Genomic DNA, 19834 nt, shown 5'->3' with positions numbered 1-19834 from the left:
CAAAGCCATCAACCTTTTCCTATAGGACCCAATGACTTTAGTAGGGTTTTCTTTTATAAAACAAAAAAGAAATATGAGATGAATTAGACGTAACCCATGAGGGGGTTACTAGAGTTAAATAATTAAGGTAACATAGAAATCTAGCTGCATATGCATCGTTTTTTATTATTTGAAATATGTCAAAAGGGTATGGAAAATAACTCAATATTACTCCTAGGCGATTCATGGTGCAGCCTTCATTGCCTCTAGCCAGGTAAGGCTAATGCATTGCTTCATCAAAAGTGGAAACACACAACTTCAAATCGAATATGTGGCCAAAAAATTTCTATTTTTACATTGGAGTTGAATGTTAACGTAAATACCCCACCATGTTTTTAAAACCAAATCGACATCAAAACAGTAGGATGATTAGTTTTTATCTAACTGGGTTAGACCAAGTTCAACTGTAGGTTGGACCAATATGGGATTCTACCGTTAGATTTATATATATTTTTTTTCCATTAAAACAACAAAATCACTAGTTTGGTAATCTAGTATGATGTTTTTCATGCAAGTGTTTTATCTACACTTCAATCCTCCCTCTAGAAAAAAAAAACTCAAGTCTCTTACACTGATTATCTAACAAGACCTGATTCAACTTGTCTGATGTATGATCAGATCGGACCAACAGACCAAGTTTTCCAATTTTAAAGTAATATCTAAATAAAAATTAAAAAAAATCTAGTTTCGATTTAACTCGGTTGAAACAACAACTTTAGTCCAATTTTGACTACATTGTGTAAACTAGTTCATCGGTACTTGAGACTAAGTTGACAAGTAAACTTTTATAAACTTTCATAAGGTAAAACTTTTTGACAACATTATTGTTCTTATGGTAGAGGAACCCTTACAAAAAACAATCGATCGTCTTTTTCTCCCCACTGCAAACTAGGATAAAGACACTAATTTTATAAAAAAATAGTGCTTTGGTTGATACAGAATAGAAAAAATCTTTGAATGACATAATAATAGATCCAAGAGGCTAATACTCTAGATAAAACTATTCTAAACTCGTATTGAAAAGACTGGATACTTGCAAAAGGATGTGATTTCTAAAATGAGTACCAAAACCCCTTATTTGTGAAAAACACCCTTTTTTTGCTCCAATTCCTTATTTTGTTTTTAGGGTCCTTTCATTAAGATTGATTTCACCTTATTTATTGCCTTCTCACCTTCCCATAAAAAAAATTATATTTACCCTTTGGTTGTATCTATTTTCTTAGTTTCTCTGTTCCTAGATGATTGATTCATTCTTCTCAATTTTGATTAGGGTTAGCCTTGTTGAGTATCAACCTTGCCTTCCCTCTTAGTAAAACATTCTCCATTTATTTATTTAAGAACCCACTTGCTTTGACACTAGAAAATTTGTTGTAATTGGTAAACTATGTTAAATTTGGTGTATAAATAATAACATTATTAGATTTTAGAAAATACTGTTTGATTAGTGGGAGATTACTCAACCTCAAGGTGAGAAACAACCTAAGGGATAAGCTTGGTGAAAATTAAGGCAACAATAATAACCAAGGAAAATAGTTACTGTCAACATCTAATTACCATTTATTACAAAATTAACCCAACTTTGGGATCTAAAATACAACAAAACGTTTAAGAAAGAAGACTAATTAGATAGTTAATGAGAACCTTCTTAGAATTATAATAGGTTTCTGATAGCCAATGCTCTCCTATAAAGAGGCAATATATTTTGAGGCATTCTCCAGAAGAAAAAATCAATCAGATTGTTAACTTCTAATAGGCTCAACTTGGTATTATTGTGTATGAAGAGCCTAGTATGGTTAGAATCATTTTCATAAGATAGAGATGTTAAGTCGAATCATTCATGACATAGCATAATATGTCATGTTGAATCATTCAAAGTACAATTGTTATATTATATATTATTACGATAATCATGTTGTGTCATATCCTCATCATCAACATATTTATTATTATAAATTTTTTCTATTGGTTAAATAAAAAAATAAAAAAATAATAATTAGCTATTATTAATGTTATTTAATAAATTTATAATTATTATATTATATGTTTTGCTATGATTTTTTGGTGTTTTTCTCAAATTTAAAGAATTTAGGTTTCTCTGAGATATGAGCAATATTATCTCAAGCCAATTGCAAAGACACCATTTTAGGAAGAGTTTCCTTGACACTAGACATGTGTTACCTTAGACATGCTGGACTCAAATTCTTTCCTTGTTTCACCATGGGGAAAGGAAGGGAAGGCATTCCTCTCCCTTCCAAAGTCAATAGAAAGAGCTCTCACCAAAGAAAGAGGGGGTAGTGAGGGGGCCTCTCTGTTTGGGTGCAAATCTGCTTAGTTCACATGGATTAGCAGATTACTAGACATCTAAGTGACCGAGGGCACATATAACTAATCATTTAGGGCCTGCTTGAAACTTATGGAAAAAAAAAAGAAAAAAATAGGAGAGAAAATTATTTTCTATTGTTTGACAGCAGAGAATCATTGAGAGAAAAAAAAAATCACAAAATGAGTTACTTTATCTCTTAGTTAATAATTTCTCTCACAAAATGATAGAATTTAGGAAAAAAAGAAAAGACAGAGAAACTTGAGAGAAAATTCTAATCATTAAAATTTTAAAATATTACTAATATTTTTTTTTTCACATTTATCCTAACAACAGAAACTACATTTCTCTTCCATTTTCTCTCTCATTTTCTTTCTCATTTTTTATGGGCATCCAAACACAGCCGTAAATATAATGAAAGAGGAAAGAGGATGCACTCTCCCCTTCCCCATTTTGCTCCGACCGGAGCTCTCTAGAGTGGAGAGCACCCGCCATGAACAGAATAGGAGGAAGGAAGGATTGCTTGCATGGCCTTCTCTCCCTTGTTGGCCCTCAGCTGGAGTCCTGGGCACCGACTGAAGGGAGCTCGTGTAACGGACGATGAAGAGGGAAGGCCAATTAGACCGGGTCTCGGTCCCCATTCTTTACTCCGATAGGAACTCTTATCGGGATGAGAAAAGTAAAGGGAGCAGGCCCTTTCCCCTTTTCTGTCCATGATTAGAGCTGCAGCTACCCAGTTGGAGCTCGCACTGGACTGAAGAAGTAGAATGGGACAGGTGGAAACCCATCTGTCTGTCACATAAGGAGTAAGCGAGATACACTCACCCCTATCTAATTGGGGACTAGCAATCTGCCAGTCCATGTAGAGCAGCAGGCGTAGTTTATTCATGACATTCCCCTTTCCCTCTCCTTTCCGGCTACATGGAGAGCTGAGACTTTAAACCTGACGAAAGGCGAAGCTGGCTGGAGCCGATCCTCGACGAGATTGCACTACTCAGTTGCACCTCATTCATACCAGCACTTAGGTGAAACATATATATTGGACTCCATTCAAAACTCCTTCCTCCTGCGGGAGAACTCAATTGTATTAGAGTAAAAGAATCAACATCAAAGGTTAAGAGAATGGACATGAAATATTGCTTTTGTGATTAGTTAAGCCTCTTTTATAACTACCTGTTCTGTGATCAATGCGACGAAGGAATCGAGCATCACATGAGCAAGTACGAGATAATTAAGCTACTCCTTTTTCCACCAATACGGTTCTGGTTGCTCTCTCCCCTCTTTACTCCCCCACCGATTGGCGTAAGAATGGAAACCTTAAGACTGTTCGCCCAATGCAAACACGGGTCAATCACTTCCCCTTTTCCTCTGCAGCTCCCCGTGGAATTCCAGGAGCCCAGTACGCGAAGAAGTGATTAACCCAGAAAGGCCAAGACCATTTCCTGCCGATCGGCGGCCGCCCTCTTGATTTTCATTTCTGGGGCAACCGGAAGTTGAAGAAAAGAGGGGAGAGAGTCACAAGAGCCGTTCATGAAGTTCACTGCGAACTCTACTATGGATGGGAACAGATACGTGGTTGCTTATTTATGGTTTTCAGAAGGAATCCTCTCGACAATTTTATATACCCTGCTTCCCTTGTGTTTACAAATAATTGAGCCTTCTTATTGGTTCTTCTGCAAATAATCCCGGATTCTAAGGTGCAGCTGTTTACCAAGAGCTCGGCTTTTTTTTTTTTTAATCAGAGCAAATTAAGCTACCTACTGACCGACAAATAGTGCGCATTTGTTTATGAACTCGACGGTGGCCTTTTTCACAGGTTGCCTATATTTGCGATAAAACTGCCTGTAGTGGGTGCAAGCTTTGTGTGGATTTTTTTGACAATGGCAACCACTTCGCGTCATCTGAAGTATTTCTCAAATGTCCGTCTACCTCAACCACGTGATGAAGTTTCTCGGAAGTGCTTGAATAGGCTTAGTTTTTTTTATGTTTCAATTGCTCCAATAATGGATAAACTTGCCTAATATCTTATTGTAGCTTCGAAAGATGAGAAGAAGTGTCGTAGCCTGCAAAACATTGACCTGCTGTTCTCCATTTTTACCTGTGCTGGGCGGCAAATTAAATTCCTTACCCTGTGTTAGGACTCAGGAGAGACTGATCTGCTCAAGCAGAAGAAAATTGTTGAAGAGATAAATAGATCTACTTCAATCTGGGTCCGGTGTTCCCTCCACGATAGCCTGCCTAATCATGAGTTTTCGACTTCGATTAAAAAATTGACACAAGCTTCTGAAAATCTGAGTTGAATCAGAGGAATCATGTTGGACTCATGGGTCCAAAGGATGGATTGCGAGTGAGTTGCCCAGAACATAATGGATAAAGGAGACCTCAAATTTAGCATTTTCACTTGTTTCTTCCTCATACGACATGCTGGTAAAAATTACTTGTTCTGGGCTACTCTCTATTAAGCGGCGTCTTATCCGAGAACCTGCAAAACGTTCAATAATGCTCTCAAAGGTTTTAAAATTAGAATGGTCATAGGGCTTCCTCCCGAATCTCTCTCTAGTATATGTTTTTAATGACTTTTGAAGCCCAGGATGAAAATGCAGGAATCATGCCTTAAAAGAACGTCAAATTGGTTGGAATCTACCAAAACAAATACTTGTTCAATTGTCTGTCACCAAGTGAACTAAGAAGACAATGCGAGTCTATTATACATATAATACTCGTCCCCTCGCTTCCCAACCTGTTAACATAGACAATTTTAACTCACGACGAAGTTTCCATGAACTTTCTCCATTTTTATTCAGTATAATTCTTAAAGATTTCTAATATTTCTCTTAAGATCTGCTATAACCTTATGGAGTTCAATGGTTAGCAACTTTGTCACTTGAACAGGAGCAGCTTCAACCAAAAATCGATTTAGATTGTTCCATCACGATTCTGACATAGATACAATGGTGAGATAATCAACCAAAGCAGCTAACTACAACAGAGAGAAATGGCGGTAAGTCTTCAGGCCTTCTAACAATGCAATGAAGAAGACATTAATGGACTAGAAGACATAGAGTGTGCTCCATGTAATTCATCCAAGTGTTCATCAATGATGAAATTGGGTAATCGTTCATACTGATGGCACCGATAGTCCACACAGAATCACCAGCTATCATCCTTTTTCTTGCCAACAAAAACAGGGAAGGGTAGGAGGTGGTGCTAGGTCGGATTAACGCGTCAGTGAGCATTTCTTTCACCAACCTCTCGATCTCAGCCTTTTGGACATAGGGGTACCGATAAGGGTAGACATTGGTTGGAGAGGAGCCCGGAAGAATCAGTATCTAGGTTCATGTACTCATCTTTTGTCTAGGGTGCATAGCCTCGTATTTGGCAATGTTTTCTCGTTCTTCCTACTGTCTCTTCTATCTCCTTTTCAGTTTTCTCTATCACCCTCTATGCCATTCGACTCTCTTGTTCACCTGTTCAACTTTCTTAATTTGAGGTGACTTTATCTCTCCTATGCATCATCTTTTATTGGGTTTCATTTTCTTTTCTTCTCACAGTTTGAATGAGATTTTGTTATTTTAAAGTTAGAGAGTTTAACTCATTTCTTCATTCTTTCTTCTAGTTTCACAAATCTCCTCACTCCCTCTTCTCTCTTGTTTTTTTTCATGAATAAGTTAAGTGGGAGTAAACCTTAAAGAATCTTATTCAAATTTTACCCCTTTCTGACACAGCAATCAAACCATTTGAGACATTCAGAGAGACTATATGATGATCATTTCACTCAACATTCAACAAACATACAGCGGCAGAGGGCGGCGTCCTTCTGAACGTAATTCATAAGCCAGCCTTGAATGGCATTTATTCCATTGAAGGAGATGAATTCCAGTCAAGAATCTCAAGTGATCGGCCGGTGGTGCTGATCCATTGAAGCACAAGAAACCATATCTGATATTTGTTACTTATATAACTCAGGAGAGAGCCGAGGTACGACGATTAGTTCAAGAGGGTGTTTCCGGCCCAAAGTTGTGGTGGTGTCTTCGCTCATATCCACTTCGGCACAGCCAGAAAGTAGAGTCCAATCAAAGGCTTGCAACAAGCGAGCTAGAGCCAAGTGCACGATTCGCAACGCCATGTTAGCCCCAGGGCAACCCCGCCTTCCAAAGCCAAACGGAATCAGGATGAACTGTTGCCCCATTACGTCCATGTCTCTGTTTTCTTCAAGGAATCTCTCGGGACGGAATTCGAGAGGATTCGTGAAGACGCGGGGGTCTCTCTGTATCTTCCAAGCATTAATCATGACAGTAGTGCCTGCAAAGACATGGAAGTCTCCTACTTTGCAGTCTTCGGAAGCCCGATGAGGTCCCAGGAGCGGAGACGGCGGGTATAGTCGGAGCGCCTCTTTGATGATCGATTGGAGGTATACCAGTTTGCCGAGATCTGATGTCTCTACCACCCTCTCGTGGCCAACATGAAGATCTAGTTCTGCATATGCTCTTTCCAGAACGTGAGGGTTATTGACCAGTAATGACAACGCCCACATTAGAGTTATTGCTGATGTATCTGTTGCTCCCACTATAATCGCCTGAAAAATATTACAACGTTTTAGGCTTCTGAAATTGAATTCGCGATTGAGAAGAACAAGAGGTGGCCTTCAAGTTTGTCTATAAGCAACACAAGATTAGAATTTGTGCGGAGTTCAACAACGCCATTGAGCCAAGGAGCTCTCGTATACGAGGCCACAGTTTCCCCTCCCCACCTCCTTCTCATCCCCCTCCTATGGCTGGTGAGTGGTGATGGTCCTCTTTCTGTCCGTCGCAGCCTTAGCTGAATCAAGGCGGCTTGCTAGCTACAGCCTCACAGACTAGGCGTGATGGCTGTCAGTAAGACGGATCTAGGGGGAGGAGAGAAGATAGGGTTTCTTTGCTGAAAAACAGTAAATGATGAAGAGAGGAAAACTAAGGAAAGGTTTATCTCACGTAGATGAAGCCCTTGATAAAAGAGTTGGACGGGTAAGTATTCGGTAAGGTGCCTTCCTTCTCCTTGAGTAGCAGCATGTCAATCAGATCCGTGTCCAAAGTGCAAGCGCCTCCATCATGGGCGGCAGTTGAAGAAGAAGAATCCTTGTTTTGAAGACGATGTTCGTCCACCCATTTCTGCATCAACTCATCAACCTCCTGTCCGGTTTTCTTCATGGCTCTCTCGTTGCCCAACAAATCGAACCTCCTGAGGAAAGGAAAGGCATCTCCCACATTTTGAATAGATAACTGATAGAGGGTTTCTTCGAACAATCGGATGAACAGCCGAGCTTCTGCATCCCCTTCTTTGCTTCCATGGTATCTCTTCCGAGCGACGATGCGCGTGCTGATATTCAACATCGTGCCCAAAAGTTCGTGCTTCATATCAATTTGATCTCGGTTATTGCAGACCCACCGTGTGTAGAGTCGCCGAACCAGGTGATCCACCTCGGAGATCCAAAACAGCTGGATAGAGTCGAGATTGGCAGCCGACGAGATATTCTGGACTAAGATCTTACGGCTCTCTCGCCAAAAGGAACCGTATTTTGCGAAGGCAAAAATAGGAGGAAAGTGTTCGTAAAACAACAAGTTCGGCCGGTCGGCCAAGGCACGATCATTGACAAAGAGGCAGTCCTTTGACAATTCCCAGGTATTCACAACAAGTATCCGCAGCCGCCCCGCATGAATTGTGAATGCAGGTCCATGGTGATCAGCGAAATAGGCGAATTGTCTGTGGATGTTAGGGCAGTTGGCCAGCAAAGGAATGTGGCCGATAATTGGGCAGGAGCCAGGGACCTCCGGCGCTTCTTTGCCATGAGCTTGCTGCCTCTTCTTGCTCCATAGATAGTGGATGAAGAAGATGGTCAGTGCGACAAGGAAGCCGGCGTAGTACGGGCTCATTGTGCCTGAGCTTGCCTGTATACGAATGTTCATCACAAAGAACAATCAAAGGGGTACAATGCGGCAGAGAATCATGGAGCATTTCTTTACCAAAATCTCAGGAATCTCAAGAAGCAATCACCTAACATCAAAGGAAGAGGTAAGGGGAAAAAACTATTCTTGTAAAGTCAACTAATGCCATGTCTCTTTCCTGAGAGACAATTTGCTCGAGATTAGTATAAATACTTGTAATTATCAATCAACTAATCAAATTAGAGAGTAAATCAATTTTTTTCTCTCAATCATCTTATCATGGTATCAATAGCTCAGTGGTGAAATTTTACCAATTAGGTTTTTGAATTGATTAACGAAGTAACCAAATTAATATAATAATTAATTAATCAATTGAATAGTTACTGGTTAATTAATAAATAAATTAATTGAAATAATTTCGATGAGAATTAATTTTTAATTCAAATTAATTCTTACAAATTATTTTGTTAAGAAATACTTTACTATTGCATACATTATAGTAGCATGAATCGGAAATTTCAGGAAAATTTCTGAATATGGCATTTCCTACTGGTACAGTTTAGAAGAGAGTCGAGGGATGACAACGAGTGGAAGAGGGTATTTCCTGTTCTTGGCTATGCCATCATCCTCGGACATGTCGACCTGGGTGCAGCCTGGCGGTAAAGTCCAATCAAAGGCTTGCAATATCCGAGCCAGGGCGATGTGCAGAACTCGCAAGGCCATGTTGGTTCCAGGGCAGCCTCTCCTTCCAGAACCGAAGGGAATTAGCATGAAGTGTTGGCCCATCAGGTCTACGTCCTTGTTTTCTTCTAAGAATCTCTCTGGCCGGAATTTCAGAGGATCCACAAAGACGCGGGGGTCCTTCTGTATCTTCCAGGCGTTAATTAGAACTGTAGTTCCTGCAGGAACATCGAAGCCTCCTATCTGGCTGTCTTCCATAGCGCGGTGAGGTCCCAGGAGAGGAGCCGGCGGGTATAGCCGCAGAGTCTCTTTGATGATAGCTTGGATGTACACCAATTTGTCGATATCTGATGTCTCAACCATCCTGTCGAGGCCAACATGGAGGTCTAGCTCGGCATGGGCTTTTTCCAAAACGTGATGATCATTCGCCATTGCTGACAGTGCCCACGTCAGAGTTACTGCTGAAGTATCCGATCCGGCAAGTATTACAGTCTTCAAGCAACACAAGAAGGTTAAGTTTTGATGCAGATTGAATATTGGAATCAGAGAAAGCCAAAGATTCATTTTTCCTTGAAACAAAAATGAAACTCAAGAAGGGAAACGTGCTATGATGCTATCTCACATTGATGAAGCCCTTGATAAAATTGTCGTGGGGGTATTCATTCGGCAAAGAGTTTTCCTTCTCCAAGAACAAGAGCGCGTCAATTAGATCTTGGTCCCGAGTGCCAGCACCACCAACATCGTCTGAAGTTGAAGAAAAATAATCCTTGTTTTGCTGGCGATGTTCATCCACCCATTTCTGCAACAATTCATCAATCTCCCGTCCGGTTTTCTTCATCTCTCTCTCATTGCCTAATAAGTCCAGCGACCTGAGGAAAGGAAAGGCATCTCCCACGTCTTGAACACCGAGATGGTGGAGGGTTTCCTTGAACAGCCTGATAAACTGCCTTGCTTCTTCATTCCCTTGCTTGCTGCCTTGATATCTTTTCTTAGCGACGATGCGCGTGAAGACATTCAAAAGCGTGCTCAGCAACTCTTCCTTCATATCAACCAGCTCTTGACTGTTACGGACCCAGTGTGCGTAGAGGCGTCGCACCAGGATGTCCATCTCGGAGATCCAGACGTGCTGGAGAGAGTCGAGCACGCGATTAGACAAGATGTTCTGGATGAGAATCTTGCGGCTCTCTCGCCAGTAAGGGCCGTAGTGAGCAATGGGAAGAAAAGGAGGAATGTGCTTGGCAACGAGCATCTCTGGCCGGTCGGCCAAGGCTATATCCTTGACATGGAGACATTCCTTTGCCAGCTCCCAGCTGCTCACCACGAACAAACGCAGCTGCCCCACGCGAATGGCGAATGCAGGTCCGTGCTGATCCGCGAGTTCGGCGAAATGTCTGTGGAGGAGAGGGTTGTTAGCCAACAAGGGAATGTGGCCGACAATTGGCCAGGATCCCGACGGCTCCGGTGGTTCATGACCGTGAGCTTGCTGCCTCTTCTTGCTCCACAGCCGGCGGAGATAGGAAATTGTGAGGATTGCAACAAGGAAGCAGGCGTAGTATGATGAGCTCATTGTGCTCTTACGTGCTTGTCTCCATAGACTATAAACATGACACTCGTATTTGTAGTTCGCCATTGAAGGTGATAATGGAGCTGATGTCATTCATGGTCTTTTTTTTTTGGATGTTAGGTGCGTCCTATGATTCACGGCTACATCAACGTAACATCATTGGGTGGCGGCTTCTCCGGTGAGTTTCACCGGCAGCATAAACAGGAGATTATTGAACATATTATGAAGGTGATAATGGAACTGATGTCATTCATCAGTCTGTTCTTTTAGTAGCCCTGTCTCTTACCAAGTTTTCTCCTAATGCTACAAGTAATTCATACTTAATTTGCTTGAAATAGGGTAAAAAGGTGACGTTTCACGTTGTGACTTGGGGTTCATATAACCCAGCTTCTTAATTAACCTATACAGGGCAATAAAAGAAAATAGAAATCATTTTCATGGCAATGAAAAACTCAAAAGATGAACTCAGCTAAGTTAATCAAAAAAATATTAGTCAGTGGATCAAAATTTTATGTAAAGAAATATCGAATTCACAAATTAACGGATTAGATTAGTGTATGGATAAAAAATTTATCCCCAAATAGTTGGGTAAGCATTCGAATATGTCACGAAGAAAACCCAATAGAAATAAGTCCCATTTGAAAAACAAAATGAATCGTAGGAAAATGGGTTGGGAATCTAATCAATACTTGCTTACTAATTAGGAGGTTTCTCAGTCATCCCATTCACCAAGCCCTAAAACATTTAAAAGCTCTAAAGTCTACATCAATTCGCCATTTCTCTCCAAACTCGAAACTCTAAGGGTCCGTTTGGAAGCTATAGAAAAGAAAAAAAGGGAGATACAGGTATTTTCTGTTGTTTGTCAGCAGAGAATCATTGAGAAATAAAAGAGAGAGATAATCTCTTTCTCTTTTAGTTAAAAAAGGGGGAGAAAAGAATAGAAATACATTTCTCTTCCATTTTTTCTCTCATTTTCCATGACCATCCAAAGTGTAACTTTTCCACCAATGCTCTACCAGACATAATGCCCAACATAGCTCTCCTGAGAAATATAAAATATCTGCTATTATATTCATGCAATATCCTTAAACCAGTTTAATGGAGAGACCTAACCATCTCCCACGGTTCTCTCACTTACCACTCAAATTGTAGTTGAAGGTGTGTTGGAGAAGGAAAGTCCCACTCTGTCTTCTAACAACTACAAAAAGAATGTTTTAGCATTTGCAGTCCTTTCGTAGTCATGTTCCATTAGTATTCTAGGAAGAAACCTTTGCAGCAGCAATGAATATTAATAATAGATTACCTTCTCGTGCCCCACGCCGAACTCTTTAATTAACGGGCAGTTTGATTCTAACACTCTACGTGTGTTTGGGTTTCTTTCTTACCCATATCTCAAGTCCACCCCCGTCTTTCCAGGTTACTGTGATAGTCGCAACACTGCTTCCACGAAATTGCTATCTATCATCATCTCATTCAAGTGGTTTCTACCATCTTCTTCTTTTTCATCAACAAGTACTTGAATGATCTTCTTCAAATCCTACTTTCTGTCATAGTCAGAACCATTGGCAAAGAAATTTTACCAAAATACCGATTTGAAACAACTTATTTATGAAAATAACGAGGATCTCAAATTATTTACAAAACTACCGAACTTTGACCGGTCCACTGTATATGTGGACAGTCAAAACGACACGTAAGTTTTGACTGCTTACGTGTTGCCCCATCATCAGAGCGATAATGTAGATAAACACAGAGGCTACTACGTCATTATTATCAACACGTCATTACATGATAAAATTTTGAATAAATTTTAAAAAAACAAAAAAATCAAATACACTTTTTATTACCTTATATCTAAAATAAAAAAATATTTAAATTTTTTTAATAAATAATTAAAAAATTAACTCTTACTTATTTAACACCATTTAATATCAATTAAAATATTTATTAATTAAAAAAATTATCGTTACACTTTTTATTTCTTCATATTTAAAAAAATAAAATAAAATAAGTAAATTAATTAGATTAAAAATATTTATAAATTAAAAAAAATACAAAAAAGTTATTTTAGAGTTTAAAAATACAATTTATTTGTATACTTTTTATCACCTTATTTACAAAATAATAATATTTACAAATTTTAAATATTTATAAATAGAAAAACTCTAACACTTACCCATTTATTATGGATTTAAAATATTTATAAATTTAAAAAATCTTACTCTTAAGTCTTACCCATATATTATCGATTTAAAATATTTAAAAAATATACAAAAAAGTTATTTTAGAGTTTAAAAATACAATTTATTTGTATATTTTTATCACCTTATTTACAAAATAATAATATTTAAAAATTCAAAATATTTATAAATAGAAATAATCCAACTCTAACCTATTTACTATGGATTTAAAATATTTATAAATAATTTTTTTTTACTTTTAAGTCTTACCCATATATTATCCATTTAAAATATTTATAAATAGAAAAAAATTTACTCTTAAGTCTTACGCATATATTATCCATTTAAAATATTTATAAATAGAAAAAAATTTACTTTTAAGTCTTACCCATATATTATCTATTTAAAATATTTATAAATTAAAAAATATATACAAAAAAAATGTTTGTGTTTAAAAATATAATTTATTTGTATACTTTTGGTAAAATTCCCTAAAAGAAAAGGGGTGGCGAGAGGGCAGCGAGAGAAGGGGCGGCGAGAGTGGGGCGTCAAGGGCAAGGCCGAGCGGCGGCAGCAGGGGAGCGAACGACAACAGGGGAGGCGGCAGCAGGGGAGCAACGAGAGGAGGGGCAACAGCAGGGGAGCGAACGGCAACAGGGGAGGCGGCAGCAGGGGAGCGACGAGAGGAGAGAAGCCGAGACGAGAGGCGAGGAGAAATATCTCGATTTCTTTTAGGGAATTTTACGAAAAGTATACAAATAAATTATATTTTTAAACTCATACAATTTTTTTGTATATATTTTTTAATTTATAAATATTTTAAATGGATAATATATGGGTAAGACTTAAAAGTAAATTTTTTTCTATTTATAAATATTTTAAAATGGATAATATATGGGTAAGACTTAAGAGTAATTTTTTTTCAAATTTATAAATATTTTAAATGGATAATATAAGGGTAAGACTTAAAAGTAAAAAAAAATATTTATAAATATTTTAAATCCATAGTAAATAGGTAAGAGTTAGATTATTTCTATTTATAAATATTTTGAATTTTTAAATATTATTATTTTGTAAATAAGGTGATAAAAAATATACAAATACATTGTATTTTTAAACTCTAAAATAACTTTTTTGTATATTTTTTAAAAATTTTAAAAATTTTAAATTGATAATATATGGGTAAGACTTAAGAGTATATTTTTTAAATTTATAAATATTTTAAATCCATAATAAATGGGTAAGAGTTAGATTTTATCTATTTATAAATATTTAAAATTTGTAAATATTATTATTTTGTAAATAAGGTGATAAAAAGTAAACAAATATATTGTATTTTTAAACTCTAAAATAATTTTTTTAATTTATAAATATTTTAAATCTAATTAATTTACTTATTTTATTTTATTTTTTAAAATATGAAGAAATAAAAAGTGTAACGATAATTTTTTTAATTAATAAATATTTTAATTGATATTAAATCGTGTTAAATAAGTAAGAGTTAATTTTTTAATTATTTATTAAAAAATTTTAAATTTTTTTTTATTTTAGATATAAGGTAATAAAAAGTGTATTTGATTTTTTAATTTTTTTTTAAATTTATTCAAAATTTTATCATGTAATGACGTGGCAGCCTCTGTGTTCATCTACATTATCGATATGATGACTGGGCGACACGTAAGCAATTAAAGCTTACGTGTCGTTTTGATTGTCCACATATACAGTGGACCGGTTAAAGTTCGGTAGTTTTGTAAATAATTTGAGATCCTCGTTATTTTCATAAATAAGTTGTTTCAAACCGGTATTTTGGTAAAATTCCCTTTTAAATATTATTATTTTATAAATAAGGTGATAAAAAATATACAAATAAATTGTATTGTTGAACTCTAAAATAACTTTTTTTTATATTCTTTAAAAATTTTAAATATTTTAAATCGATAATATATGGGTAAGACTTAAGAGTAAGATTTTTTAAATTTATAAATATTTTAAATCCATAATAAATGGGTAAGAGTTAGATTTTTTTATTTATAAATATTTAAAATTTGTAAATATTATTATTTTGTAAATAAGGTGATAAAAAGTATACAAATAAATTGTATTTTTAAACTCTAAAATAACTTTTTTGTATTTTTTTTAATTTATAAATATTTAAATCTAATTAATTTACTTATTTTATTTTATTTTTTAAAATATGAAGAAATAAAAAGTGTAACGATAATTTTTTTATTAATAAATATTTTAATTGATATTAAATGGTGTTAAATAAGTAAGAGTTAATTTTTTAATTGTTTATTAAAAAATTTAAATAATTTTTTATTTTAGATATAAGGTAATAAAAAATGTAAGTGATTTTTTAATTTTTTTTAAATTTATTCAAAATTTTATCATGTAATGACGTGTCGATAATAATGACGTGGTAGCCTCTGTATTCATCTACATTATCGCTCTGATGACGGGGCAACACGTAAGCAGTCAAAGCTTACGTGTCGTTTTGATTGTCCACATATACAGTGGACCGGTCAAAGTTCGGTAGTTTTGTAAATAATTTGAAATCCTCATTATTTTAATAAATAAGTTGTTTCAAACCGGTATTTTGGTAAAATTCCCTAAAATCTATAACATATGCTAGAACCTGCACCATAGAAAAAATAACGTTTGGATTTGTTAACTTTTACAGCAATAAAAGTTGACAATTTCATCACTGAGAATGGTTTTTTTTGTTTTACGTTTAGGGTTTATGAAGGTACGCATTGCTTTCGATCTTTTCAAGAAGATTACTAATTGCAGTGTCGTGGATGAGACCACATGTGATAAGAGAAGACGACCAACCAAAGGAAATGATCTTTCGACATCGATCATCTACAAGCTGCAAATCTGCGGTAAAAAGAGAAGACGTTGCCAACATCATAAAAAAACACGAGGGAGATTTTAGATGGTTCTCTAGTTCGCTCTCCTCGGGTCTTTTCTTACCTTAAAATACTCGAACCATTTCCGATTTTCTTTGCTCTTAACAACACCCCACCCTTTAATTATTCAATAATGATCCTCAATGCACAGCAGACTTATTATTTACTACAAAACGGTTTTTTTTTTTTTTTTTTTTTTGTCTACGTTAGCATATCACACAAGCAACCAGAGGTTCCACGTGCAGACAAGTCACCGAGACAAGAAAACAACTCCTGAGGTTTTCTTCTAAGTGGTGTTTCCCCTCTTTCATCTTCCTCAGCAGTAGTCCATAGTGCTCTATAAGTGGGTTTTGATCTGTTAAACTGTATTCTAACAATGGGTTAGTCTCCTTCAATCATATGGTAAAGATAATGGAACCCATCTTTTCATATAAATGGATTCTATAAATTCTACCCATGGAGGGTTCAACCCCAAAGCTAGAAGTCAGTCTAGTAATTCTGTAATCACTGTTAAGGTTACTTAAGATGGAGGCACAATCGTAACTCATGCAATGAGTCCGAGGGACGTGACAGACGTTATTTGCAATACCTGGAAAGTACTTGAAAAGAACTGATGTCACAGGTTGAACAGAGATGGAAACATTGTGCTTCACATGTGTCCAAAGAAGATGAACTTACGCCAACTGATACGTATCAGACGCGTTATCTTGCGACGAGGGTCAAGACCCGATGAAATAGAAAACGTAAGAGCTTTCTCTCACTACCAAGTAAACGAGATCAATAAAGAAAACCCTATAAATACTAAGCTCTCCTTGATTTGCAGCAGTACTGAAGGCTAAGGGCTTCAAGTTGTGGCGTTTTGTAGCATCCAATGGCTCTAGCAACACCTACTCTGTTCTGCTCCACGGCTCATCCCCCGGAAAATGCTGTTAAATCTGAGATCGTTCGGCCTGTAGCTCAGTTTCCACCTTCTGCATGGGGACACTTTTTTGTCGACTTTGTCCAAGATGAAGCGGTGAGGATTTTGTGTCTTTGATTTTTCGTCTTGTATAATGCGAACCCTCTTAAACTACGATTGCGTTTAGTTTATTCTTAGTTTTGTGTAATAATTTGCGGAGCGACTAAAATTTGAACAATGCATACAGAAGCTGGACGAGTGGACTGAAAGAGTTCAAGTGCTTAAGAAGGAGGTGAAAATGATTTTGAGAAATGCTGAAGGGACCCCTTACGAAATTTACTTGGTTGATGTTGTCAAACGTGTTGGTTTCGCATATCAATTTGAAACAGAAATAGAAGATGCACTATACAGAATATATAATGCAAATGTTAGTGATGGCCATGGTAGTGATCTGTATTATGAGGCCCTTCGATTTCGCGTACTGAGAGAAGGAGGATACAAGGCGTCAACAGGTAAACGTCTTCATTGTCTCCTCTTGTAATTACTAAGAAATTATCTAGGTTTCTGGAAGTTAGTAAATCATTTTTTTTCTTTTCGGTTTCACAGATGTATTCGAAAAGTTCAAGGACGAGCAAGGGAAAACATTCAAAAAGAGCCTGACGGAGGACATTAAAGGTTTGCTCAGCCTGTATGAAGCAGCATTCTTAGGAATACGAGGAGAAGACATACTCGATGAGGCCATTGCTTTCACTTCCGAGCATCTAAAGTCCTCCTTGCCCAATCTCGATCCACTTCTTGTAAAGCAGATCCAACGGGCTCTTGAATTACCAACCCACAAGAGATTACCGAGGACCAACGCAAGATACTTCATCTCATTTTACGAGGAGATCGACGGCAAGACATCTGAAGACATGCGCACACTACTCGAGTATGCTAAGTTGGATTTCAATCTGGTTCAGGCCGTTCACCAGAGAGAGATAAAGGATGTTTCAATGTAAGGAAGCTTGTTTTTAATTATAAATTAGCGGATACTAGTTCACATATCAATTGCACCTGATGGGGTGCAATAAATTTAATGTTTCAGGTGGTGGAAGGAGAAAGGGTTAGCAGAGAAGCTATCTTATGCAAGAAACAGAGCGGTGGAGTGCTATGTATGGAACATGAGTGTAGCTCCAGAACCCCGCTTCTCCCGAGCCAGAGTGTTTGGTGCGACAACATTAAGCATGATATCAATGACAGATGACACTTATGATGCATATGGAGTTTATGAGGAACTCAAACAGTATACAGAGGCAATCGAGAGGTTACACATTCGTTTCATCAACGAAATAAAAAAACGTTACAAAAGGAGTTGATATTGAATTCCCAAGTAGTTCATATAACCTTTTCTTCTTTCAAAATTAAGTTAAACATGGAAGTTTAATTGGAAAACGCGGTTGCAGGTGGGACTTGGCGGCCATGGACGAGCTGCCTGACTATGTGAAGCCGCTTTACCATGAATTAATAACATATTTCAAGGAAACTGAAGAGGAACTGGAGCGGGAAGGGTACTCCTACCAAATTGGCTACATGAAGAAAGCGGTATGAGGTTTGGCTAAGGGAGACAGTAACAATATTGTGGACTAGGCTAAAGAATTAATTAATTAATATACTTTATTTTCTTTCTGGTGTCATAGGTACAAGATCTATGCAGAGGCTACTTCACTGAAGCAGAGTGGTATCATAATCGCTACACCCCGGGAACGGAGGAGTACATACGGGTATCTTTGATCACCTGTGGTTACCCAGCAGTTTTCCTCCTCACCATGGTATGCATGAAAGAAGCGTCTGTCGAGGCATTCGAATGGTGGAATTCCCAGCCAAGAATCGTCATGGCCGCTGCAGAGATCTGCCGCTTCATCGATGATCTCGTTAGCAATAAGGTAAGTTGCTGCTAACATCAATGTGAACATCCCAAGAAAAGCTAAATCATCTTTCTCAACGTTAACTCTTTGAGATGAACTATAATTGCAGTTTGAACAAGAGAGAGGGCACGTCGTGTCGGGCATTGAGTGTTTCATGGAAGAGAAGGGCATGGCGAGGCAAGAGGTACAAGACCTGTTCAAGCACTTCTATGATACAGCATGGAAGGACATCAATGAGGCTTGCCTCCGGCCAATTCCATTTCCCATGTACATTCTCAGCAAAGCAGTGAATCTTGCTCGAGTGATAGATGGGTGGTACAACAGCAATGATGAAGACGAGTATACATTCTCCGGAGGGCGCACGAAGGAGATGATCACAGCACTCCTTGTTGACCCTATCCCCGTTTAAGAGATTATTATGTCATAGATCATGTATATCATGAGAAATATTGGATTCGTAAAATGGTAATCAAGCCATGTATCTATCAGTATGTATTATGCACTTGGAGTCATATGTGCATGATTCTGACGCTTCCAGATTATGCTATACCATTATCATATGTGTCCGTTTAGCTAACTAATTGAACAAGCTTGATCCAAAATTGATTCTAATTTTATCTTGATACATTCTTGGTAATGCGATGGAGCTCCCCTGGCTGTCTCCCTCCTAAAGGAGAGAAATATCATGTAGAGCAGTTTATTGATACGTTTTACTGATTGGTTTGATCACAACAATCCTTGTCAATCCTATCCCTATTTAAGAGATTTTTGTGTCATTGATTTAAACGGAAGAAAAGATCATACCTCCTTCCATACGCTTCAGATTCCTTCTCTCTGTTCTTTGTTTGGCGCTTCTGATCTCTGAACACTCTCGGCGATGGCTAAAACTGAAGGGGCTTGAGTGATGAGACAGGGGACCAAAACCAATTATTTGAAGCCAACCTCCCATCAAGATTGTTCATGGCTTCGTGTTATCGAGGGAATTGTAACTGCAAGGAGTTGCAACTGTCAAAAGTTGAGACCACGATTATGAGAAAACCGTTTCTCATAATAAAACAATTAACATTCTCCTACTTGGTCCAAACTTCTAATATAATCTTAAACCCATTGATAATCTGAATTTAAGTAATAAATACATGAATCATGGCAATAGGTCCTCTGATGATGAGTATTATCTTCCATGTATTACTATGTATTTATTTCTTATACTCTATGAATAAACCCTATGTTTACTCTTGGTCCAACACAAATGAATTTTCTCAAAATTAAAGTGCACATAAATATGAGAAAAAAAACATCACATTAAATAAGAATTTCACTGAAATAACATTGTTCATACAATGAAAAATTTACATAATGGAACGAAGTCCCATATTCACAACATGATCCTTAAATTTAAATGGTGGCATGCCCTTAGT

General features: G+C 37.2%; 4 protein-coding genes across 4 annotated transcripts; 1 reads left to right on the top strand and 3 right to left on the bottom strand.

Moving 5' to 3' along the window:
• Positions 1 to 6308: 6308 nt before the first annotated feature.
• LOC137943180 (xanthotoxin 5-hydroxylase CYP82C4-like) lies at positions 6309 to 8268 on the bottom strand. Its single transcript, XM_068788875.1, has 2 exons — positions 7330 to 8268; positions 6309 to 6935 (listed from the first exon to the last, which is right to left on the bottom strand). Exons 1-2 carry the CDS (start codon positions 8266 to 8268, stop codon positions 6309 to 6311), a joined length of 1566 nt encoding a protein of 521 aa, XP_068644976.1.
• A 558-nt stretch (positions 8269 to 8826) lies between these two features.
• LOC137943179 (xanthotoxin 5-hydroxylase CYP82C4-like) lies at positions 8827 to 9393 on the bottom strand. Its single transcript, XM_068788873.1, has one exon. It carries the CDS (start codon positions 9391 to 9393, stop codon positions 8827 to 8829), a length of 567 nt encoding a protein of 188 aa, XP_068644974.1.
• Positions 9394 to 9574: 181 nt separating this feature from the next.
• LOC137943178 (cytochrome P450 CYP82H23-like) lies at positions 9575 to 10591 on the bottom strand. Its single transcript, XM_068788872.1, has one exon. It carries the CDS (start codon positions 10589 to 10591, stop codon positions 9575 to 9577), a length of 1017 nt encoding a protein of 338 aa, XP_068644973.1.
• A 5894-nt stretch (positions 10592 to 16485) lies between these two features.
• LOC137943177 (viridiflorene synthase-like) lies at positions 16486 to 18974 on the top strand. The gene is made up of 7 exons (XM_068788871.1): positions 16486 to 16629; positions 16760 to 17024; positions 17119 to 17506; positions 17597 to 17815; positions 17955 to 18093; positions 18189 to 18434; positions 18526 to 18974. The coding sequence occupies exons 1-7, from the start codon at positions 16486 to 16488 to the stop codon at positions 18823 to 18825; spliced, it is 1701 nt and encodes a 566-aa protein (XP_068644972.1). The 3' UTR covers positions 18826 to 18974.
• The last annotated feature ends 860 nt before the right edge of the window (positions 18975 to 19834 follow it).

This window comes from Aristolochia californica, unplaced genomic scaffold (genome assembly GCF_029961685.1).
Source record: "Aristolochia californica isolate CCGP_79_NKW_82.1479 unplaced genomic scaffold, dmAriCali1.0.hap1 SCAF_10, whole genome shotgun sequence".
Taxonomy (NCBI): domain Eukaryota; kingdom Viridiplantae; phylum Streptophyta; class Magnoliopsida; order Piperales; family Aristolochiaceae; genus Aristolochia; species Aristolochia californica.
Note: the sequence above shows the minus strand (reverse complement) of the source record. Positions and strands in the feature narration are given on the sequence as shown.

What these genes read in the sequence shown, in the direction of transcription:
- LOC137943180 (XM_068788875.1), bottom strand. Translation starts at nt 8,268, where the DNA reads ATGAGCCCGTACTACGCCGGCTTCCTTGTCGCACTGACCATCTTCTTC. An exon ending in TTATCAAGGGCTTCATCTAC is followed by an intron (nt 6,936 to 7,329) that starts GTGAGATAAACC and finishes AATATTTTTCAG; the next exon opens with GCGATTATAGTGGGAGCAAC.
- LOC137943179 (XM_068788873.1), bottom strand. Translation starts at nt 9,393, where the DNA reads ATGGCGAATGATCATCACGTTTTGGAAAAAGCCCATGCCGAGCTAGAC.
- LOC137943178 (XM_068788872.1), bottom strand. Translation starts at nt 10,591, where the DNA reads ATGGCGAACTACAAATACGAGTGTCATGTTTATAGTCTATGGAGACAA.
- LOC137943177 (XM_068788871.1), top strand. Translation starts at nt 16,486, where the DNA reads ATGGCTCTAGCAACACCTACTCTGTTCTGCTCCACGGCTCATCCCCCG. An exon ending in ACTTTGTCCAAGATGAAGCG is followed by an intron (nt 16,630 to 16,759) that starts GTGAGGATTTTG and finishes CAATGCATACAG; the next exon opens with AAGCTGGACGAGTGGACTGA. An exon ending in GAGATAAAGGATGTTTCAAT is followed by an intron (nt 17,507 to 17,596) that starts GTAAGGAAGCTT and finishes TTAATGTTTCAG; the next exon opens with GTGGTGGAAGGAGAAAGGGT.